The 25668-nt window shown below is 43.1% G+C and overlaps 1 protein-coding gene across 4 annotated transcripts in view; it reads right to left on the bottom strand.

Annotated features, from left to right (window-relative positions):
- rgs20 (regulator of G protein signaling 20) overlaps window positions 1-25668 on the bottom strand; it is a 43665-nt gene that overhangs the window by 10536 nt on the left and 7461 nt on the right. For 3 of the 4 annotated variants that reach the window (XM_046320662.1, XM_046320664.1, XM_046320661.1), the window contains exons 2-3: window positions 6457-6662; window positions 268-345 (exon numbers count right to left, since the gene is read on the bottom strand). In XM_046320662.1, coding sequence (XP_046176618.1) covers window positions 268-345; window positions 6457-6662 — 284 coding nt within the window. Of the gene's footprint in view, window positions 1-267; window positions 346-6456; window positions 6663-22941; window positions 23031-25668 lie in introns of those variants that run through there. The other variant, XM_046320663.1, reaches the window with a different exon arrangement.

Below are 25668 nucleotides of genomic sequence, written 5' to 3'. Positions count from 1 at the left end.
GGCTGACACCGTTTCACCAACACCAGGCACTAACACACTGGACTTATGGGGGCTGACACCATTTCACCAACACCAGGCACTAACACACTGGACTTATAGGGGCTGACACCGTTTCACCAACACCAGGCACTAACACACTGCTAGCCATTAAGCCCTTGATCAGTTATCCAATGCACTAATGCAGGGCTACAAACTTGGACTGGAGGTGAGCAACTCAACAGAACTCATCTTTCACATTCTCTATACAGGAATACTGCTGTGACTAACCTGTCCTCGCAGTCGGCCGTTCCCTCAGCCTTGAGGTCGTAGGACGCCCGGCGGTTCCTCTCCTCACGCTCCTCGTTCCTATAGGAGAGAACGGTGGGCAACAGGACAGAGATCAGACGACATCTAGTACTGAATATATATGATGTACCAGGTTACACATGTCTTCACTGACCCTATCAGCCTCATAATGATGCACATCCAATCAACTGTAGGTGATGATGTAGTGTAGTGTATTGTAGTGTAGTGTATTGTAGGGTGATGTACTGTAGTGTAGTGTATTGTAGGGTGATGTAGTGTAGTGTATTGTAGGGGGATGTACTGTAGTGTAGTGTATTGTAGGGTGATGTACTGTAGTGTAGTGTATTGTAGGGGATGTACTGTAGTGTAGTGTATTGTAGGGTGATGTACTGTAGTGTAGTGTATTGTAGGGGGATGTACTGTAGTGTAGTGTACTGTAGGGTGATGTACTGTAGTGTATTGTAGGGTGATGTACTGTAGTGTAGTGTACTGTAGGGTAATGTACTGTAGTGTAGTGTATTGTAGGGGATGTACTGTAGTGTAGTGTATTGTAGGGTGATGTACTGTAGTGTAGTGTATTGTATTGTAGGGTGATGTACTGTATTGTAGTGTATTGTAGGGTGATGTACTGTAGTGTAGTGTATTGTAGGGTGATGTACTGTATTGTAGTGTATTGTAGGGGATGTACTGTAGTGTAGTGTATTGTAGGGTGATGTACTGTAGTGTAGTGTATTGTAGGGTGATGTACTGTAGGGTGATGTACTGTAGTGTAGTGTATTGTAGGGGGATGTACTGTAGTGTATTGTATTGTAGGGTGATGTACTGTAGTGTAGTGTATTGTACTGTAGGGTGATGTAGTGTAGTGTATTGTAGGGGGATGTACTGTAGTGTAGTGTATTGTAGGGTGATGTACTGTAGTGTAGTGTATTGTAGGGGATGTACTGTAGTGTATTGTATTGTAGGGTGATGTACTGTAGTGTAGTGTATTGTACGGTGATGTACTGTAGTGTATTGTAGGGTGATGTACTGTAGTGTAGTGTATTGTAGGGTGATGTACTGTAGTGTATTGTAGGGTGATGTACTGTAGTGTAGTGTATTGTAGGGCCCTCGGAGTGTGGTGTCAGGAAAATAACCTCACACTCAACGTCAACAAAACTAAGGAGATGATTGTGGACTTCAGGAAACAGCAGAGGGAACACCCCCCTATCCACATCGATGGAACAGTAGTGGAGAGGGTAGCTAGTTTTAAGTTCCTCGGCATACACATCACAGACAAACTGAATTGGTCCACTCACACTGACAGCGTCGTGAAGAAGGCGCAGCAGCGCCTATTCAACCTCAGGAGGCTGAAGAAATTCGGCTTGTCACCAAAAGCACTCACAAACTTCTACAGATGCACAATCGAGAGCATCCTGGTGGGCTGTATCACCGCCTGGTATGGCAACTGCTCCGCCCCTCAACCGTAAGGCTCTCCAGAGGGTAGTGAGGACTGCACAACGCATCACCGGGGCAAACTACCTGCCCTCCAGGACACCTACACCACCCGTTGTTACAGGAAGGTCATAAAGATCATCAAGGACATCAACCACCCGAACCACTGCCTGTTCACCCCGCTATCATCCAGAAGGCGAGGTCAGTACAGGTGCATCAAAGCTGGGACCGAGAGACTGAAAACAGCTTCTATCTCAAGGCCATCAGACTGTTAAACAGCCACCACTAACATTGAGTGGCTGCTGCCAACACACTGTCATTGACACTGACCCAACTCCAGCCATTTTAATAATGGGAATTGATGGGAAATGATGTAAATATATCACTAGCCACTTTAAACAATGCTACCTTATATAATGTTACTTACCCTACATTATTCATCTCATATGCATATGTATATACTGTACTCTACATCATCGACTGCATCCTTATGTAACACATGTATCACTAGCCACTTTAACTATGCCACTTTGTTTACTTTGTCTACACACTCATCTCATATGTATATACTGTACTCGATACCATCTACTGTATGCTGCTCTGTACCATCACTCATTCATATATCCTTATGTACATGTTCCTTATCCCCTTACACTGTGTATAAGACAGTAGTTTTGGAATTGTTAGTTAGATTACTTGTTGGTTATTACTGCATTGTCGGAACTAGAAGCACAAGCATTTCGCTACACTCGCATTAACATCTGCTAACCATGTGTATGTGACAAATAAAATTTGATTTGATTTGATTTGATTTATTGTAGGGGATGTACTGTAGTGTAGTGTATTGTAGGGTGATGTACTGTAGTGTATTGTATTGTAGGGTGATGTACTGTAGTGTAGTGTATTGTAGGGTGATGTACGGTAGTGTAGTGTATTGTAGGGTGATGTACTGTATTGTAGTGTATTGTAGGGTGATGTACTGTAGTGTAGTGTATTGTAGGGTGATATAGTGTATTGTAGGGGGATGTACTGTAGTGTAGTGTACTGTAGGGTGATGTAGTGTATTGTATTGTAGGGTGATGTACTGTAGTGTAGTGTATTGTAGGGTGATGTACTGTAGTGTAGTGTATTGTAGGGGATGTCCTGTAGTGTAGTGTATTGTAGGGGATGTACTGTAGTGTAGTGTATTGTAGGGGATGTACTGTAGTGTAGTGTACTGTAGGGTGATGTAGTGTAGTGTATTGTAGGGTGATGTACTGTACTGTAGTGTATTGTAGGGGATGTACTGTAGTGTAGTGTATTGTAGGGTGATGTACTGTAGGGTGATGTACTGTAGTGTAGTGTATTGTAGGGTGATGTACTGTATTGTAGTGTATTGTAGGGTGATGTACTGTAGTGTAGTGTATTGTAGGGTGATGTAGTGTATTGTAGGGGGATGTACTGTAGTGTAGTGTACTGTAGGGTGATGTAGTGTATTGTATTGTAGGGTGATGTACTGTAGTGTAGTGTATTGTAGGGTGATGTACTGTAGTGTAGTGTATTGTAGGGGATGTACTGTAGTGTAGTGTATTGTAGGGGATGTACTGTAGTGTAGTGTACTGTAGGGTGATGTAGTGTAGTGTATTGTAGGGTGATGTACTGTACTGTAGTGTATTGTAGGGGATGTACTGTAGTGTAGTGTATTGTAGGGTGATGTACTGTAGGGTGATGTACTGTAGTGTAGTGTATTGTAGGGTGATGTACTGTAGTGTAGTGTATTGTAGGGTGATGTAGTGTAGTGTATTGTAGGGTGATGTACTGTAGTGTAGTGTATTGTAGGGTGATGTACTGTAGTGTACTGTAGGGTGATGTATTGTAGGGTGATGTACTGTAGTGTATTGTAGGGTGATGTACTGTAGTGTATTGTATTGTAGGGTGATGTAGTGTAGTGTATTGTAGGGTGATGTACTGTAGTGTAGTGTACTGTAGGGTGATGTACTGTAGTGTAGTGTATTGTAGGGTGATGTAGTGTATTGTAGGGTGATGTACTGTAGTGTACTGTAGGGTGATGTACTGTAGTGTAGTGTATTGTAGGGTGATGTAGTGTAGTGTATTGTAGGGTGATGTACTGTAGTGTAGTGTATTGTAGGGTGATGTAGTGTATTGTATTGTAGGGTGATGTACTGTATTGTAGTGTATTGTAGGGTGATGTACTGTAGTGTAGTGTATTGTAGGGTGATGTAGTGTATTGTAGGGGGATGTACTGTAGTGTAGTGTACTGTAGGGTGATGTAGTGTATTGTATTGTAGGGGATGTCCTGTAGTGTAGTGTATTGTAGGGGATGTACTGTAGTGTAGTGTATTGTAGGGGATGTACTGTAGTGTAGTGTATTGTAGGGGATGTACTGTAGTGTAGTGTACTGTAGGGTGATGTAGTGTAGTGTATTGTAGGGTGATGTACTGTACTGTAGTGTACTGTAGGGTGATGTACTGTAGTGTAGTGTATTGTAGGGTGATGTACTGTAGTGTAGTGTACTGTAGGGTGATGTACTGTAGTGTAGTGTATTGTAGGGGATGTACTGTAGTGTAGTGTATTGTAGGGGATGTAGTGTAGTGTATTGTAGGGTGATGTACTGTAGGGTGATGTACTGTAGTGTAGTGTATTGTAGGGTGATGTACTGTAGTGTAGTGTATTGTAGGGTGATGTACTGTAGTGTAGTGTATTGTAGGGTGATGTAGTGTATTGTATTGTAGGGTGATGTACTGTATTGTAGTGTATTGTAGGGTGATGTACTGTAGTGTAGTGTATTGTAGGGTGATGTAGTGTATTGTAGGGGGATGTACTGTAGTGTAGTGTACTGTAGGGTGATGTAGTGTATTGTATTGTAGGGGATGTCCTGTAGTGTAGTGTATTGTAGGGGATGTACTGTAGTGTAGTGTATTGTAGGGGATGTACTGTAGTGTAGTGTATTGTAGGGGATGTACTGTAGTGTAGTGTACTGTAGGGTGATGTAGTGTAGTGTATTGTAGGGTGATGTACTGTACTGTAGTGTACTGTAGGGTGATGTACTGTAGTGTAGTGTATTGTAGGGTGATGTACTGTAGTGTAGTGTACTGTAGGGTGATGTACTGTAGTGTAGTGTATTGTAGGGGATGTACTGTAGTGTAGTGTATTGTAAGGGATGTAGTGTAGTGTATTGTAGGGTGATGTACTGTAGGGTGATGTACTGTAGTGTAGTGTATTGTAGGGTGATGTAGTGTAGTGTATTGTAGGGTAATGTACTGTAGTGTAGTGTATTGTAGGGGGATGTAGTGTAGTGTAGTGTAGTGTATTGTAGGGTGATGTACTGTAGTGTAGTGTATTGTAGGGTGATGTACTGTAGTGTACTGTAGGGTGATGTACTGTAGTGTAGTGTATTGTAGGGTGATGTACTGTATTGCATTGTAGGGTGATGTACTGTAGTGTAGTGTATTGTAGGGTGATGTACTGTAGTGTAGTGTACTGTAGGGTGATGTAGTGTAGTGTATTGTAGGGTGATGTAGTGTAGTGTATTGTAGGGTGATGTACTGTAGTGTACTGTAGGGTGATGTACTGTAGTGTAGTGTATTGTAGGGTGATGTAGTGTAGTGTATTGTAGGGTGATGTACTGTAGTGTAGTGTACTGTAGGGTGATGTACTGTAGTGTAGTGTATTGTAGGGTGATGTACTGTAGTGTAGTGTATTGTAGGGGATGTACTGTAGTGTAGTGTATTGTAGGGTGATGTACTGTAGTGTAGTGTATTGTAGGGTGATGTACTGTAGTGTAGTGTACTGTAGGGTGATGTACTGTAGTGTAGTGTATTGTAGGGTGATGTACTGTAGTGTAGTGTATTGTAGGGGGATATAGTGTAGTGTATTGTAGGGTGATGTGTAGATGAATGGTGCTGTGTGATGTAGAGTGATATCCTGGAGGGTGATGTGTGATGTAGAGTGATATCCTGGAGGGTGCTGTGTGATGTGTGATGTGTGATGTAGAGTGATATCCTGGAGGGTGCTGTGTGATGTAGAGTGATATCCTGGAGGGTGCTGTGTGATGTAGAGTGATATCCTGGAGGGTGCTGTGTGATGTAGAGTGATATCCTGGAGGGTACTGTGTGATGTGTGATGTGTGATGTAGAGTGATATCCTGGAGGGTGCTGTGTGATGTAGAGTGATATCCTGGAGGGTGCTGTGTGATGTAGAGTGATATCCTGGAGGGTGCTGTGTGATGTAGAGTGATATCCTGGAGGGTGCTGTGTGGTGTAGGGTGCTGTGTGATGTAGAGTGATATCCTGGAGGGTGCTGTGTGATGTAGAGTGATATCCTGGAGGGTGCTGTGTGATGTAGAGTGATATCCTGGAGGGTGCTGTGTGATGTAGAGTGATATCCTGGAGGGTGCTGTGTGATGTAGAGTGATATCCTGGAGGGTGCTGTGTGATGTAGAGTGATATCCTGGAGGGTGCTGATGTGATGATATCCTGGAGGGTGCTGTGTGATGTAGAGTGATATCCTGGAGGGTGCTGTGTGATGTAGAGTGATATCCTGGAGGGTGCTGTGTGATGTAGAGTGATATCCTGGAGGGTGCTGTGTGATGTAGAGTGATATCCTGGAGGGTGCTGTGTGGAAGTGCATGACAGAGGGTGCGTCCCAAATGGCACCCTATTCCCCATAGGATTTTAATCAAAAGTAGTGCACTATAAAGGGAATCGGGTGCTGTCTGGGATGAATCCATACTGTTCGTACCAGGAACAGCTACAGCAGCAGCACCAGCAGAAGCAACAGGCGTTGTTCCCTCTCTGGTTCACCTGGCTCTGATTCCCCTGGTTCTGGTTCCCCTGGTTCTGGCTCTGGCTAGGGTCCTGCTGGGTCGGTGCCGTGCCACCCGCCATCGACTCCTGCTGCACCGACATCTGACGCTTTCGCATCTCCATACACTCTGATCCCATGGGCTGGAGGGACACAGAGATACAGAGGGTTAGAGCCCATGGGCTGGGGGGACAGAGATACAGAGAGTTAGATCTCATTGGCTGGAGGGACATAGAGACAGAGGGTTAGATCTCTGTATCTCTGTGTCCCTCCAGCCCATGGGATCTAACCCTCTGTATATCTGTATCCCATGGGCTGGAGGGACACAGAGACACAGAGAGTTAGATACCATTGGCTGGAAGGACATAGAGACACAGAGAGTTAGATCCCATTGGCTGGAGGGACATAGAGACACAGAGAGTTAGATCCCATTGGCTGGAGGGACATAGAGACAGAGGGTTAGAGGGGTAGAGACAGACAGACAGACAGACAGACAGACAGACAGACAGACAGACAGACAGACAGACAGACAGACAGACAGACAGACAGACAGACAGACAGACAGACAGACAGACAGACAGACAGACAGACAGACAGACAGACAGACAGACAGACAGACAGACAGACAGACAGACAGACAGACAGACAGACAGACAGACAGAGACAGACAGACAGACAGACAGACAGACAGACAGACAGACAGACAGACAGACAGACAGACAGACAGACAGACAGACAGACAGACAGACAGACAGACAGACAGACAGACAGACAGACAGACAGACAGACAGACAGACAGACAGACAGACAGACAGACAGACAGACAAGGCTGATCCCATGGGGCTGAGGACAGACAGGCAGAGGAGGATAATATGCTGCATAATATTGTAATAACAGTCATGTGATGACATGCAAATGAACTTAGACTAGATTTCTATTATACAGTATTAGTCTTTGAAACAGCATCAGTAATACTACAACCAATCGGGCCTTGCAATATGTGTAACACAAAGCTAGGGCTCCATCAGTGCTCTACTGTATGGTCCTGATGATGTCGTTACAACACCTACGGACAGTTCCTTCATGGTATAGTTTCTGCTATGACACGCTCTGTTGGGACCCTACAGTGGGACAGTGTTGTTTTGGCTCTGTACTCCAGCACTTTGAATTTGAAATTATACAATGATTATGAGGATAAAGGGCAGACTGTCAACTATAATATTGAGGATATTGTCATCCATATTGGGTGAACCTTTTCGAAATTACACAACGTTTAGTACGTAGAATGTATGCACACATGACTGTAAGTCGCTTTGGATAAAAGCGTCTGCTAAATGGCATATATTATTATTATTATTATTATTACATATTGGCTCCATGTTAGGGGACCAAAAGTATTGGGACAAATTCACTTATGTGTATTAAAGTAGTAAAAAGTGAAGTATTTGGTCCCATATTCATAGCAAATGGTGACGACATCAAGTGACTCTACGCATTTGTTAGATGTATTTGCTGTTTGTATTGGTTGTGTTTGTGTTTATTTTGTGCCCAATAGAAATGAATGGGAAATACACTGAACTAAAATATAAACGCAACATGTAAAGTATTGGTCCCCAGCTCGCAGAAATGTTCCATACGCACAAAGATGATTTATCTCAAATTTTATGCACAAACTTGTTAACATCCCTGTTGGTGAGCATTTCTCCTTGGCCAAGATAATCCATCCACCTGACAGGTGTGACATATCAAGAAGATGATTAAGTTGTGTCAAGTTAACGGAGCGTGCAAGTGGCATGCTGACTGCAGGAATGTCCACTAGAGCTGTTGCCAGAGACTTGAATGATCATTTCTCTACCACAAGCCGCCTCAATGTCATTTAAAAAATTGTCAGTACGTCCAACTGACCTCACACCTGCAGACCACGTGTAACCACGCCAACCCAGGACCTCCTCAACTGCAGACCACGTGTAACCACGCCAACCCAGGACCTCCTCAACTGCAGACCACGTGTATGGCGTTGTGTGGAACAGCAGTTTCCTGATGTCAACGTTGTGAACAGAGTGGTGGTTGGGTTATGGTATGGGCAGGCATAACCTACAGACAACGAACCCAATTGCATTTTATCGATGGCAATTTGAATTCACAAAAATACAGTGACAAAATCCCGAGGCCCATTGTGAAATCCATAGATGGATTTATTTAACCTTTATTTCACTTGTCTGTAAATACGAAATTGTTCTTAAATATGATGGCCTACCCCAGCCAAACCCTCCCCTAACCCGGACAACGCCCTATGGGACTCACGGTCAGTTGTAATACAGCCTGGGATCAAACCAGGGTCTGTAGTGACACCTATAGCACTGAGATGCAGGGCCTTAGACTGCTGCGCCACTCGGGAGCTAAATTACAACCTAATAAATGAATGTATATCAATTGACTGATTTCTTCATTTGAACTGTAAAATCAATTAAATTGTTGCATGTTGCATTATATTTTAGTTCAGTATAATATATTGTAATTCTTTTGTAATTTTTATTGTAAATAAGAGTAGAATGTTTCAAAAAACTTCTACGTACATTAATGTGGATGCTACCATGGTTACAGGTAATCCTGAATGAATCGTGAATAATGATGAGTGAGGAAGTTACAGATGCATGCTAACCTCTCACCATTACAATAACAGGGGAGGTTAGCATTTTATATCATACCCCCAAGACATGCTAACCTCTCACCATTACAATAACAGGGGAGGTTAGCATTTTATATCATACACCCAAGACATGCTAACCTCTCACCATTACAATAACAGGGGAGGTTAGCATTTTATATCATACCCCCAAGACATGCTAACCTCTCACCATTACAATAACAGGGGAGGTTAGCATTTTATATCATACCCCCAAGACATGCTAACCTCTCACCATTACAATAACAGGGGAGGTTAGCATTTTATATCATACCCCCAAGACATGCTAACCTCTCACCATTACAATAACAGGGGAGGTTAGCATTTTATATCATACACCCAAGACATGCTAACCTCTCACCATTACAATAACAGGGGAGGTTAGCATTTTATATCATACCCCCAAGACATGCTAACCTCTCACCATTACAATAACAGGGGAGGTTAGCATTTTATATCATACCCCCAAGACATGCTAACCTCTCACCATTACAATAACAGGGGAGGTTAGCATTTTATATCATACCCCCAAGACATGCTAACCTCTCACCATTACAATAACAGGGGAGGTTATTATATTATATCATACCCCCAAGACATGCTAACTGCTCACCATTACAATAACAGTGGAGGATAGCATTTTATATCATACCCCCAAGACATGCTAAACTCTCCCCATTACTATAACAGGGGAGGTTAGCATTTTATATCATACCCCCAAGACATGCTAACCTCTCACCATTACAATAACAGGGGAGGTTAGCATTTTATATCATACCCCCAAGACATGCTAACCTCTCCTCATTACTATAACAGGGGAGGTTAGCATTTTATATCATACCCCCAAGACATGCTAACCTCTCACCATTACAATAACAGGGGAGGTTAGCATTTTATATCATACCCCCAAGACATGCTAACCTCTCACCATTACAATAACAGGGGAGGTTAGCATTTTATATCATACCCCCAAGACATGCTAACCTCTCACCATTACAATAACAGGGGAGGTTCGCATTTTACATCATACCCTCAAGACATGCTAACCTCTCCCTATTACTATAACAGGGGAGGTTAGCATTTTATATCATACCCCCAAGACATGCTAACCTCTCCCTATTACTATAACAGGGGAGGTTAGCATTTTATATCATACCCTCAAGACATGCTAACCTCTCCCTATTACTATAACAGGGGAGGTTAGCATTTTTTGGGGGGTATGATATTTGTGTGTCTAACTTTCTCACTATCCGTTATCATGGTAGTATTCACATTAATGTAGAAGTGTATGGAAACATATTCTATTCTTATTTACAATAAAAGTGAATCCAAAATGACACAACACATTATTTACAATTAATTTCTATTGGTCACAAAATAATCTAAACAACCTAAACAAACAGCAAATGCATCCAACAAATGTGTTGAGTCACAAGCTTGATGTCGTCATTGTGTGCTGGGAATAACGGACCAAATACTCAACTTGAGCCATTGTATAATTTCAAAGCGCTGAAGTACAGAGCCAAAACAACTAAACATGTGTCCCTGTCTCAACCCTTTTGGAGCTCACTGTATATAGACGTGTGTTTCTTTATAAATCATGTATTGGCCAAAGGTGGCCTCCAATCACGTTTTAGCGATGTGGCCTCCAATCACGTTTTAGTGATGTGGCCTCCAATCACGTTTTAGTGAGGTGGCCTCCAATCACGTTTTAGTGAGGTGGCCTCCAATCACGTTTTAGTGAGGTGGCCTCCAATCACGTTTTAGTGATGTGGCCTCCAATCACATTTTAGTGAGGTGGCCTCCAATCACGTTTTAGTGATGTGGCCTCCTATCACGTGAGTTGTAGTGATGTGGCCTCCAATCACGTTGTAGTGAGGTGGCCTCCAATCACGTTGTAGTGAGGTGGCCTCCAATCACGTTTGAGTGAGGTGGCCTCCAATCACGTTTTAGTGAGGTGGCCTCCAATCACGTTTTAGTGAGGTGGTCTCCAATCACGTTTTAGTGATGTGGCCTCCAATCACGTTGTAGTGAGGTGGCCTCCAATCACGTTGTAGTGAGGTGGCCTCCAATCACGTTGTAGTGAGGTGGCCTCCAATCACGTTTTAGTGAGGTGGCCTCCAATCACGTTTAGTGAGTGGTCTCCAATAGTGGTGGTCTCCAATCACGTTTTAGTGATGTGGCCAATCACGTTGTAGTGAGGTGGCCTCCAATCACGTTTTAGTGATGTGGCCTCCAATCACGTTTTAGTGAGGTGGTCTCCAATCACGTTTTAGTGAGGTGGTCTCCAATCACGTTGTAGTGAGGTGGTCTCCAATCACGTTGTAGTGAGGTGGTCTCCAATCACGTTGTAGTGAGGTGGTCTCCAATCACGTTGTAGTGAGGTGGTCTCCAATCACGTTGTAGTGAGGTGGTCTCCAATCACGTTGTAGTGAGGTGGTCTCCAATCACGTTGTAGTGAGGTGGCCTCCAATCACGTTGTAGTGATGTGGCCTCCAATCACGTTGTAGTGAGGTGGTCTCCAATCACGTTGTAGTGAGGTGGTCTCCAATCACGTTTTAGTGAGGTGGTCTCCAATCACGTTTTAGTGAGGTGGTCTCCAATCACGTTGTAGTGAGGTGGTCTCCAATCACGTTGTAGTGATGTGGCGTCCAATCACGTTGTAGTGAGGTGGCCTCCAATCACGTTGTAGTGAGGTGGTCTCCAATCACGTTGTAGTGAGGTGGTCTCCAATCACGTTGTAGTGAGGTGGTCTCCAATCACGAGGTGTCTCCAAGTTGATGTGGTCTCACAATCACGTTGTAGTGAGGTGGTCTCCAATCACGTTGTAGTGAGGTGGTCTCCAATCACGTTGTAGTGAGGTGGTCTCCAATCACGTTTGTAGTGAGTGTGGTCTCCAATCACGTTGTAGTGAGTAGTGGGTCTCCAATCACGTTGTAGTGAGGTGGTCTCAATCAATCACGTTGTAGTGAGGTGGTCTCCAATCACGTTGTCTCCAATCAGTGAGTGAGGTGGTCTCCAATCACGTTGTAGTGAGGTGGTCTCCAATCACGTTGTAGTGAGGTGGTCTCCAATCACGTTGTAGTGAGGTGGTCTCCAATCACGTTGTAGTGAGGTGGTCTCCAATCACGTTGTAGTGAGGTGGTCTCCAATCACGTTGTAGTGAGGTGGTCTCCAATCACGTTGTAGTGAGGTGGTCTCCAATCACGTTGTAGTGAGGTGGTCTCCAATCACGTTGTAGTGAGGTGGTCTCCAATCACGTGGTGGTCTCCAATCACGTTGTAGTGAGGTGGTCTCCAATCACGTTGTAGTGAGGTGTCTCCAATCAGTGAGTGGTGGTCTCCAATCACGTTGTAGTGAGGTGGTCTCCAATCACGTTGTGAGTGAGGTGGTCTCCAATCACGTTGTAGTGAGGTGGTCTCCAATCACGTTGTAGTGAGGTGGTCTCCAATCACGTTGTAGTGGTCTCCAATCACGTTGTAGTGAGGTGAGGTGGTCTCCAATCACGTTGTAGTGAGGTGGTCTCCAATCACGTTGTAGTGAGGTGGTCTCCAATCACGTTGTAGTGGTGGTCTCCAATCACGTTGTAGTGAGGTGGTCTCCAATCACGTTGTGGTCTCCAATCACGTGAGTGGTGGTCTCCAATCACGTTGTAGTGAGGTGGTCTCCAATCACGTTGTAGTGAGGTGGTCTCCAATCATCAGGTGGCGTTGTAGTGAGGTGGTGGCCTCCAATCACAAGGTGGTCTCACGTTGTAGTGAGGTGGTCTCCAATCACGTTGTAGTGAGGTGGTCTCCAATCACGTTGTAGTCTCCAATCACGTTGTAGTGAGGTGGTCTCCAATCACGTTGTAGTGAGGTGGTCTCCAATCACGTTGTAGTGAGGTGGTCTCCAATCACGTTGTAGTGAGGTGGCCTCCAATCACGTTGTAGTGAGGTGGCCTCCAATCACGTTGTAGTGAGGTGGTCTCCAATCACGTTGTAGTGAGGTGGTCTCCAATCACGTTGTAGTGAGGTGGTCTCCAATCACGTTGTAGTGAGGTGGTCTCCAATCACGTTGTAGTGAGGTGGTCTCCAATCACGTTGTAGTGAGGTGGTCTCCAATCACGTTGTAGTGAGGTGGTCTCCAATCACGTTGTAGTGAGGTGGTCTCCAATCAGTGAGTGTGGTCTCCAATCACGTTGTAGTGAGGTGGTCTCCAATCACGTTGTAGTGAGGTGGTCTCCAATCACGTTGTAGTGAGGTGGTCTCCAATCACGTTGTAGTGAGGTGGTCTCCAATCACGTTGTAGTGAGTCTCAAGGATGATCAAAGAAAAGTGGATGCACCGGAGCTCAGTGTCATAACAAAGGGGTATGAATACATATTAGATATTTCTGTATTTAATTTTCAATACATTTGCAAAAATTTCTAAATACATGTTTTCACTTTGTCATTATGGGGTATTGTGTATAGATGGGTGAGGGAAAACACGTTTAACTCTTTCATGTGTTAGTTCCAAATATCTGTAACGGCCGCGTGAGTTTTTTTAATGCACGTGATGTTAGAACATTCCTTCCATTCCAGAATGTGATTTTTACACAACAGTACATTTTATTCATGCTGCCCTCAAACCAAGGCACGCAACCTGTTTTTATTTATAGGTTGTTTTCAACTTGTCAATTTCAAATTATTTTCGAGCAAGTTTTTCATTTTCACAGCTTGAATTTAGGTGTGTTCCGCCTCATTCATTCACTGTCACGACTTCCGCCGAAGTCGGTCCCTCTCCTTGTTCGGGCGGTGTTCGGAGGTTGACGTCACCGCCCTTCTAGCCATCACTGATCCATTTTTTATTTTCCATTTGTTTTGTCTTATCTTCCTTCACACCTGGTTCCAATCCCAATTCTGGTTCCGGAGCGCCGAGGAAACATGGGAGACCGCCCATGTCCACCTTCAGCGCGCCGTACTGCGCCAGAAAGTTGGTGCAGACTGTCACCGCAGTGATGCACCGGGGGACCGGGTCTGGCTCTCGACCCGAAATGTGCCCATCCGCCTGCCCTGTCAGAAGCTGGGTCCGCATTTTGTGGGGCCATTTAAAGTCCTGAGGAGAGTGAACGAGGTATGTTACAGGTTACAGCTTCCCCCCATTTACCGTATTAACCCCTGGCTCCATGTGTCTCTCCTCAGGCCGGTGGTGGTTGGCCCGCTACAGGAGTCTGAGGTGCGGGAAGTTCCTCCTCCCCTTCTGGACATCGAGGGGGCCCCAGCGTACTCTGTTCGCTCCGTACTGGATACAAGATGTCGGGCGAGGGTCCTTCAGTACCTCGTGGACTGGGAGGTGTAGATTGTTTTATTATATGTATTGAGCAAGGTATGTGTTGGTGTGCGACGGGTTTTGTACCCACTTTTGATATTTTGTATATTTTGGAGTTCTGTCAGCACTTATTAAACGACTCCTCGCGCAAATAAAAGTTTGTTCTCCTGAAGTCAGTTCTGCCTGACTTCCACCAACACGCAGCCTTTACATTCACATAAAAATACTCATTTTTACTTTTGCGGAACAATTCATTTTTTAGACATTTCTGACCCGAACAAAATTCCCAATTGTTTGTGCAGTTCAAGTCGGCAGACATTTGCTCATCTCCTGTCCTTCACACAGGTGTTCACATTTTCCGTCTGCTGCCTGCATCTCAGTCATAGTTGTTTTCGTTACTTTGTTTTCGTTACTTTGGAAATGTGTGCGTTTCTATCATTTCTGTCTTATTATGTTATAATAGTTTCTGCATGTCGTGTTATGTCGTTTCTACTGTAGCATAATATATTTGTATATATTCCTTATAACCATGGACACGAAAGGCAACGTTACTAATTTCATAACCTTTGTTGTGTATTCAATGCTTAGGTAGCTAGCTATACAATGCTAATTGCTTCAGAGAAGTATTAGCATGTGTTGTATTTTGACGCTACCCTGGTCTTATGACCCCCAAGTAGCGCAGCTGTCTAAGGCACAGTGTCTCAGTGCTAGAGGTGTCACTACAGACACCCAGGTTCAAATCCAGACTGTGTTTCTATCAAAGTAAGTGCAATATTACGTTATAATAGTTTCTGTGTGTTATGTTATACTGTAGCTCACTGTGTGTATGGAGCATAATATATTTGTGTATATTGCATATAACAGCGGACAAGGGAGGTAACGTTACTCACTTCATAAGGTCGGTTAGGATCACTACTTTAATTTAAGAATGTGAAATGTCAGAATAGTAGTAGAGAGAATGATTTATTTCAGCTTTTATTTCTTTCATCACATTCCCAGTGGATCAGAAGTTTACATACACTCAATTAGTATTTGGTAGCATTGCCTTTACATTTTTTTACTTGGATCAAAAGTTTCGGGTAGCCTTCCACAAGCTTCCCAAAATAAGTTGGGTGAATTTTGGCCCATTCCTCCTGACAGAGCTGGTGTAACTGAGTCAGGTTTGTAGGCCTCCTTGCTCGCACACGCTTTTTCAGTACTGTCCACAAATATTCTATAGGATTGAGGTCAGGGCTTTGTGATGGCCACTCCAATACCTTCACTTTGTTGTCCTTAAGCCATTTTGACACAACTTTAGAAGTATGCTTGGGGTCATTGTCCATTTGGAAGATCCATTTGCGCCCAAGCTTTAACTTCCTGACTGATATCTTGAGATGTTGATTCAATATATCCACATAATTTTCTTCCCTCATGATGCCATCTATTTTGTGAAGTGCACCAGTCCCTCCTGCAGCAAAGCACCCCCATAACATTATGCTGTCACATAATCCACATTTTTTTATGGCGGTTTTGGAGCAGTGGATCCTTGCTGAGCCTTTCAGGTTATGTTGATATAGGACTTGTTTTACTGTGGATATAGATACTTTTGTACCTGCTTCCTCCAGCATCTTCACAGGGTCCTTTGCTGTGTTTCTGAGATTGATTTGCACTTTTCGCACCGAAGTACGTTCATCTCTAGGAGACAGAACGCGTCTCCTTCCTGAGCGGAATGATGGCTGTGTGGTCCCATAGTGTTAATACTTGCGTACTATTCTTTGTACAGATGAATGTGGTACCTTCAGGCGTTTGGAAATTCCTCCCAAGGATGAACCAGACTTGTGGAGGTCTACAATTTTTTTTCTGAGGTCTTGGTTGATTTCTTTTGATTTTCCCATGATGTCAAGCAAAGAGGCACAGAGTTTGACGGTAGGCCTTGAAATACATCCACAGGTACTCCAATATACTCAAACGATGTCAATTAGCCTAACAGAAGCTTCTAAAGACATGACATAATTTTCTGGAATTTTCCAAGCTGTTCAAAGGCAAAGTCAACTTAGTGTATGTACATTTCTGACCCACTGGAATTGTGATACAGTGAAATATAAGTGAAATGATCTGTCTGTAAACAATTGTTGGATAAACAACTTGTGTCATGCACAAAGTAGATGTCCTAAACGCCTTGCCAAAACTTTAGTTTGTTAACAAGAAATTTGTGGTGGTTGAAAAATGAGTTTTAATGAGTCCAACCTAAGTGTATGTAAACTAGTTTTAATGACTCCAACCTAAGTGTATGTAAACTAGTGTTAATGACTCCAACCTGAGTGTATGTAAACTAGTTTTAATGACTCCAACCTAAGTGGATGTAAACTAGTTTTAATGACTCCAACCTGAGTGTATGTAAACTATTTTTAATGACTCCAACCTAAGTGTATGTAAACTAGTTTTAATGACTCCAACCTAAGTGTATGTAAACTAGTTTTAATCACTCCAACCTAAGTGTATGTCAACTTCTGACTTCAACTCTATACGTTGAAAATTCCACATCGAAACATTACACTTCTTTTTCATTCTATCTTCAATATACTGTATATTGGGTTGTTGAAATTGTTGAATTTTATATTTGATTACATCTTGTTTCAATGTCATGCCATCAACCTAAATTAAGAGCGAAATTGAAATAAAGTAAGAAGCCATAGTATTTTCTGAACAGAGACTCCTAATAGTATATGAGGGGTAATGCACTTCACTGAAAACAAGTCTGCCATCCAGATGCCCACCTCTACAGACCCTGCTTGACTTTGTAAACAAGTGTGTACATTTCAGCTGAGCTATCATGCCAACACATTGGTCAGCCTCCAACCTCATTTGTACCTAAATATAAATTAAAATATTGAATATTGGAAAGGAACTTCTTTAACTTCTCTTACACCGGCTGTATGAGGTTGGGTTTATGTAGGCTACATTGCCATGTGATTTGCCCAATAACATAATTTCAACGTGACGCTAGATATACTAGCATTCTTCCATGGTTTATTCAATCTTTGGAAGCTTATAAGTAGTTATCATTCGCCCTATAAATAGGATGCCAAAGATATTAATAATAAACATTTCCTTTGGATATTTTCTTGTATATTAAGGATGGTTGGTTGATTTCAAATGTAATCTACACGTTTTTAATATGATTTGACTACCTCAAATCAAACTTTATGCATTTAAAGTTTGATTTGCGCAACATAATGGTGTTGGGAAAATCAGATGTCAACTTAGCCTACATGAATACAACCCCAGCTAACAACGAACATTCCCCGAACGTTAGAGTTCCCTTAAGAATCTCTGAAGAGGTTTTCATATGAATGTTCCCGTCATGTGCATGGAATGTTTTCAAGAGACCATTCCCTTAATATGAAGTAGAACTAAGCCAGAACATAGTTACCATGTTCTCAGAACCTACTATATTAATGTGCTAGACATGTTTCATTGGAACGTTGCAAGAACATTTGTGTCCGAAGAAAAAAATCTTTACACATCACATTACCGAGCCAATCAAGGCCCTGATTGGTTAACCACTGATCCATTCATAGCTCTCTGTCTGTTGGCAAGGTTAGGGATACACACACAGTGTTTTAACATAGTGTTTTTAACATTTCGTTTTTAACATATAGTGCTTTTAACGTAGTTTTTTTAAACATAGCGGTTTTGCTGGTCATTTATGAACATTTGAACATCTTGGCCACGTTCTGTTATAATCTCCACCCGGCACAGCCAGAAGAGGACTGGCCACCCCACATATGCTCTCTCTAATTCTCTCTTTCTTTTCTTTGACTAGGACCGTGCCCCAGGACTACCTGACATGATGGCTCCTTGCTGTCCCCAGTCCACCTGACTGTGCTGCTGCTCCAGACTGTTCTGCCTTATTATTATTTGACCATGCTGGTCATTTATGAACATTTGAACATCTTGGTCATTTTCTGTTATAATCTCTACCCGGCACAGCCAGAAGAGGACTGGCCACCCCACATAGCCCGGTTCCTCTCTAGGTTTCTTCCTAGGTTTTGGCCTTTCTAGGGAGTTTTTCCTAGCCACCGTGCTTTTACACCTGCATTGTTTGCTGTTTGGGGTTTTAGGCTGGGTTTCTGTACAGCACTTTGAGATATCAGCTGATGTACGAAGGGCTATATAAATAAATTTGATTTGATTTGAATACAGTGCCACTGACACGGCCCGCAACCAAAACATGCGGACTCTCCTTCACTGCAGCCGACGTGAGGAAAACATTTAAACGTGTCAACCCTCGCAAGGCTGCAGGCCCAGACGGCATCCCCAGCCGCGCCCTCAGAGCATTCGCAGACCAGCTGGCTGGTGTGTTTACGGACATATTCAATCAATCCCTATCCCTGTCTGTTGTTCCCACATGCTTCAAGAGGGTCACCATTGTTCCTGTTCCCAAGAAAGCTAAGGTAACTGAGCTAAACGACTACCGCCCCCGTAGCACGCACTTCCGTCATCATGAAGTGCTTCGAGAGACTAGTCAAGGACCATATCACCTCCACCCTACCTGACACCCTAGACCCACTCCAATTTGCTTACCGCCCAAATAGGTCCACAGACGATGCAATCTCAACCACACTTCACACTGCCCTAACCCATCTGGACGAGAGGAATACCTACGTGAGAATGCTGTTCATCGACTACAGCTCAGCATTTAACACCATAGTGCCCTCCAAGCTCGTCATCAAGCTCGAGACCCTGGGTCTCGACCCCGCCCTGTGCAACTGGGCGGGGTCGGGCCGCGCCCAGGTGGTGAGGGTAGGAAACAACATCTCCACCCCGCTGATCCTCAACACTGGGGCCCCACAAGGGTGCGTTCTGAGCCCTCTCCTGTACTCCCTGTTCACCCACGACTGCGTGGCCACACACGCCTCCAACTCAATCATCAAGTTTGCGGACGACACAACAGTGGTAGGCTTAATTACCAACAACGACGAGACGGCCTACAGGGAGTAGGTGAGGGCCCTCGGAGTGTGGTGTCAGGAAAATAACCTCACACTCAACGTCAACAAAACTAAGGAGATGATGGTGGACTTCAGGAAACAGCAGAGGGAACACCCCCCCTATCCACATCGATGGAACAATAGTGGAGAGGGTAGTAAGATTTAAGTTCCTCGGCGTACACATCACAGACAAACTGAATTGGTCCACCCACACAGACAGCATCGTCAAGAAGGCGCAGCAGCGCCTCTTCAACCTCAGGAGGCTGAAGAAATTTGGTTTGTCACCAAAAGCACTCACAAACTTCTACAGATTCACAATCGAGAGCATCCTGTCGGGCTGTATCACCGCCTGGTATGGCAACTGCTCCGCCCACAACCGTAAGGCTCTCCAGAGGGTAGTGAGGTCTGCACAACGCATCACCGGGGGCAAACTACCTGCCCTCCAGGACACCTACACCACCCGATGTCACAGGAAGGCCATAAAGATCATCAAGGACAACAACCACCCGAGCCACTGCCTGTTCACCCCGCTATCATCCAGAAGGCGAGGTCAGTACAGGTGCATCAAAGCTGGGACCGAGAGACTGAAAAACAGCTTCTATCTCAATGCCATCAGACTGTTGAACAGCCACCACTAACATTGAGTGGCTGCTGCCAACACACTGACTCAACTCCAGCCACTTTAATAATGGGAATTGATGGGAAATTATGTAAAATATATCACTAGCCACTTTAAACAATGCTACCTAATATAATGTTTACATACCCTACATTATTCATCTCATATGTATATGTATATACTGTACTCTATATCATCTACTGCATCTTTATGTAATACATGTATCACTAGCCACTTTAACTATGCCACTTTGTTTACATACTCATCTCATATGTATATACTGTACTCAATACTATCTACTGTATCTTGCCTATGCTGCTCTGTACCATCACTCATTCATATATCTTTATGTACATATTCTTTAACCCCTTACACTTGTGTATATAAGGTAGTAGTTTTGGAATTGTTAGCTAGATTGCTTGTTGGTTATTACTGCGTTGTCGGAACTAGAAGCACAAGCATTATAAGGTAGTAGTTTTGGAATTGTTAGCTAGATTACTTGTTGGTTATTACTGCATTGTCGGAACTAGAAGCACAAGCATTTCGCTACACTCGCATTAACATCTGCTAACCATGTGTATGTGACAAATAAAATTGGATTTGATTTGATTGTGGATGTTCATTTATGAAGTAATTATTATGCAACATGTCCTCACCTGGGATTTGAACTCTCAACATTGGTTCACGGTACTCCCATCTCCGTTTCAGGTATTAGTTCATCTGACTATTCTCATCATTTATTTGATCAAAAGCCCTTTCCTTAAGAAACCCTACCCCCTCCTCCCTAGGTACTTGTGTAGATCTGAAACAACCTGATTGGTGTAATCAATAGGGTGAATGCACTTTGAAGTCAGTCTCAGCTCTGTTAAAAGTACACTCATGGTGATTCAGGAGTATCATTAAAGCAGGTTAACATGCCCCACCAACATTAGACAACAATACAGAAAACCCTTCAATTGTTGAAATAAGTCAATCAAATCAATGATGAGAGAACAGTCAAATTGACTGACAGACATGGTGGCGGAGCAGGAATATCTGAAAGCTGTGAACCAAGAGGTTGTTTTGAGCTCAAATCCCAGGTGTTGGATAATAATTACTGTATAAATGAACATTCACAATGTAATCAGATATGTAAAATATGGAAGATAAAAGCACTGTGTGAGTATCCCTAACCAACAGACAATGTCTACTGTCTCGAACACAGATGGGTTACAAAGTTAAACAGGGTACACAGAGGTCTCTGGGTTAGAGCTGGTCGATATGGACAAAAATCCATATCGCAATAAATTGCCTGAATTGATAAGGTAAATAGAATGCTTTAGAACACCCTGGACCCTGTTTCTACCCTTGGAACTACTGCTACTAATGTGGTGGTTGTAGCTATTCATTGTCCCATTAACAATGGGACAAGAATTTGTTCTTAACTGACTTAGATAAATAAAGGTTAAAAATGGGTTTCAGTCGTGATTTTACAGTCAAGTCATTTAAACTCCTACGAGCATAAGATAAAATTAATCTTAAAGAACTTAAGTGCAAGTTCTCCCACTTAAAAAGATGAGGCCTGTAATTTTCATCATAGGTACATGTTGGCGGCAGGGTAGCCTAGTGGTTAGAGCATTGGACTAGAAACTGAAAGGTTGCAAGTTCAAATCCCTGAGCTTACAAGGTACAAAATCTGTTGTTCTGCCCCTGAACAGGCAGTTAACCCCACTGTTCCTAGGCTGTCATTGAAAATAAGAATTTGTTCTTAACTGACTTGCCAAGTAAAATAAAAATATTAGCAAACTTATTTCATTTTAAACTTCACATTTCTCTAGTATAGGCTTCTTATCATAATGAACAATATCAGCAAAATGCCTGTGATAAGTGGTCAGTGTGGTCAGTGTTGAAAATGCTTTGTTTATCATCTGGATGGTGTTCTCAACGAAGTACATTACCCCTCATATACCAGTAGGAGTCACTGTTCAGACAGGAAATGTAGGACTGTGGCTCCACATTTTATTTCAATATACCACTGCTGTTTACTGTGTTTAGGCTCATTGAAACAATCTTTTTTACATTTCTGTGTGAAATTGTCAATGCAATTTTCAATGTATACATAGTTCTGATGATTATGTTGATATTAGATTGACTTAATCGGGTTGTTACATCAATGTTAATTAAATTGAAGTTTTGCCCCAATTTACAACGCTGGTTGAAATGAGATGAAAATAGCACTGGTTGATGACTTTTTAAAACGTCACAATACGTTGGCAAAGTACATTGAAACAACGTTGATTCAGCCAGTATGTGCCCAGTGGGTGGTGTCTGCATGTTCGCTAGCAAAATGGACCCATACCAGGGAAAATAGGGAGATGGGGGATGATATTTGGATATTTGTAGCATTACCAAACAGCCTCTTTACGATTGGTATGTTGGTTCATTAAGAACTGACATACGAGAAATATCGGTAGGCTGACTTCACCATCACCAGCTGGATGGGGGTGGAGGAGGAGGAAGAGGAGGAGGAAGAGGAGGAGGGGGGATTCCATACAGGAAAAAATCCTGATGTCACTCAATCACAACTCGTATTACAGAATAAAACCAATAGATATCTACACGGCATAGGCTGTTGTGCGAGACGAACACAGAGAACCCGTTGAATAACCATCAGCCCAGAACACAACATCACATCAATAGAAAGTGCCATGATGAAGAGTGAACAGAAAAAGACGCAGTCGCTACGAAGCTTACATCCATCGCCCTCTACCACCACTCGGTACAACCACCGTGACAGGCCGTTTTAATTCGCCCAGCCCGCTCTTCTCCCGACCAGACCAGACCAGACCAGAACCCATCGGGAAACCAAATACTCACAGTTTCACCATGTATGCCCAGGGAGAAGAGGGAATTCTCTGCCAAGATTACATCCGTCGGCATACGACTTCTTCCACCCGACCGGCTGGGTGCTGTCAGTGCGCATGCGCATGCTGTAGTAGTAGTAGTAGCGGGAGCATAGCTCGGACGGTGGATGTCACAGATTGATCTCACAGCTCTACAGATGGAGACTGCTGCTGTGCAGTATTTTAGATACCGAGGCGGTGCTACCGAGAGAGGTGGAGGGGGGATTGGGCTAGGGTACTTCTGCTGTCATCTCGAGTCATATCCAATATGATGGACATAGGCCTTCCTTCATGTGTTTAGTAGAGGGACAATCAAGCATAAGTCTGTTCAAGCCAGAAACATAGGCTAGGACCCGACATGATCAGAAAGAAACCAGTGTTCTCAGTAGATTAAATAGGTTCCGATGAGAGGAGTCGCTGTCTATGGTGCTGAAACAGCTTGAACAGACAACTGGAGTAACCAGTGAAAAGGTTCACAGTAGCAGTCAGACTGGTTAGAAGGGTTACTATAGTTCCTAACTCTAGGAGTCTGAAACAGACTGTATCTTGCCTATGCCGCTCTGTACCATCACTCATTCATATATCCTTATGTACATATTCTTTATCCCCCTACACTTGTGTGTATAAGACAGTAGTTTTGGAATTGTTCGTTAGATTACTTGTTGGTTATTACTGCATTGTCGGAACTAGAAGCACAAGCATTTCGCTACACTCGCATTAACATCTGCTAACCATGTGTATGTGACAAATTTGATTTGATTTGATTTGGAATGAGCTGATCACTCTCCTTCAGTGACATCTTCTGTCCTCTTCTGGCCTACAGTCTGTCACTGAGTTGAAAGACAACAGTGATCTCTACAGGATAACTGGCATACTGGAGCAAACTCAAACTTTGCTTATATTTTTGTTTAAAAAAATATTTATATACCTTTATTTAACTAGGCAAGTCAGTTAAGAACAAATTATTATTTAGCTGGGACAATTGTGAGCCACCCCTATGGTTCTCCCAATCACAGCTGGTTCTGATACTGCCTGGTTTTGAACCAGGGTGTCTGTAGTAACACCTCATGTGCTGAGATGCAGTGCCTTAGACTGCTACGCCACTCAGGAGCTGCCTGAGTTTCAGTGGAATAATGTTTGAAACATGTTTGTGTCTTCCTGTTTTCCAGATGTCTCAGTAGAGTTGTGTGAAAACAGGCAGCCTGTTGGTATGTTGCATTTATGTGAATGAGTGAGTAAAAACTAAATAATAATCACACAGTGCTGAGGATGTTCTCTTTTTAACCAGCTGAATATGACACATTGTTGAGCATAATCTCAATCACTGGATGGACACTAGATAGCCCTGTGTGCTCACCAACACACTGTCAGACACTACATATACTAATACTCAATCACTGGATGGACACTAGATAGCCCTGTGTGCTCACCAACACACTGTCAGACACTACATATACTAATACTCAATCACTGGATGGACACTAGATGGCCCTGTGTGCTCACCAACACACTGTCAGACACTACATATACTAATACTCAATCACTGGATGGACACTAGTTGGCCCTGTGTGCTCACCAACACACTGTCAGACACTACATATACTAATACTCAATCACTGGATGGACACTAGTTGGCCCTGTGTGCTCACCAACACACTGTCAGACACTACATATACTAATACTCAATCACTGGATGGACACTAGATAGCCCTGTGTGCTCACCAACACACTGTCAGACACTACATATACTAATACTCAATCACTGGATGGACACTAGATGGCCCTGTGTGCTCACCAACACACTGTCAGACACTACATATACTAATACTCAATGCAGAATGTTGTAAAAAAGCAATCAAGCCTGGAATTCATGTCATTTTGATATTTGTCTGTCTATTATCTGTCCTTTACCCCTACCTACAGTATACTGCTGTTACTGTCTATTATCTATCCTTTACCCCTACCTACAGTATACTGCTGTTACTGTCTATTATCTATCCTTTACCCCTACCTACAGTATACTGCTGTTACTGTCTATTAGCTATCCTTTACCCCTACCTACAGTATACTGCTGTTACTGTCTATTATCTATCCTTTACCCCTACCTACAGTATACTGCTGTTACTGTCTATTATCTATCCTTTACCCCTACCTACAGTATACTGCTGTTACTGTCTATTATCTACCCTTTACCCCTACCTACAGTATACTGCTGTTACTGTCTATTATCTATCCTTTACCCCTACCTACAGTACACTGCTGTTACTGTCTATTATCTATCCTTTACCCCTACCTACAGTACACTGCTGTTACTGTCTATTATCTATCCTTTACCCCTACCTACAGTATACTGCTGTTACTGTCTATTATCTATCCTTTACCCCTACCTACAGTATACTGCTGTTACTGTCTATTATCTATCCTTTACCCCTACCTACAGTACACTGCTGTTACTGTCTATTATCTATCCTTTACCCCTACCTACAGTATACTGCTGTTACTGTCTATTATCTATCCTTTACCCCTACCTACAGTATACTGCTGTTACTGTCTATTATCTATCCTTTACCCCTACCTACAGTACACTGCTGTTACTGTCTATTATCTATCCTTTACCCCTACCTACAGTACACTGCTGTTACTGTCTATTATCTATCCTTTACCCCTACCTACAGTATACTGCTGTTACTGTCTATTATCT

Source organism: Oncorhynchus gorbuscha, linkage group LG22 (genome assembly GCF_021184085.1).
Source record: "Oncorhynchus gorbuscha isolate QuinsamMale2020 ecotype Even-year linkage group LG22, OgorEven_v1.0, whole genome shotgun sequence".
In the NCBI taxonomy this organism is placed as follows: domain Eukaryota; kingdom Metazoa; phylum Chordata; class Actinopteri; order Salmoniformes; family Salmonidae; genus Oncorhynchus; species Oncorhynchus gorbuscha.
This window is presented reverse-complemented; position numbering and strand designations above follow the sequence as displayed.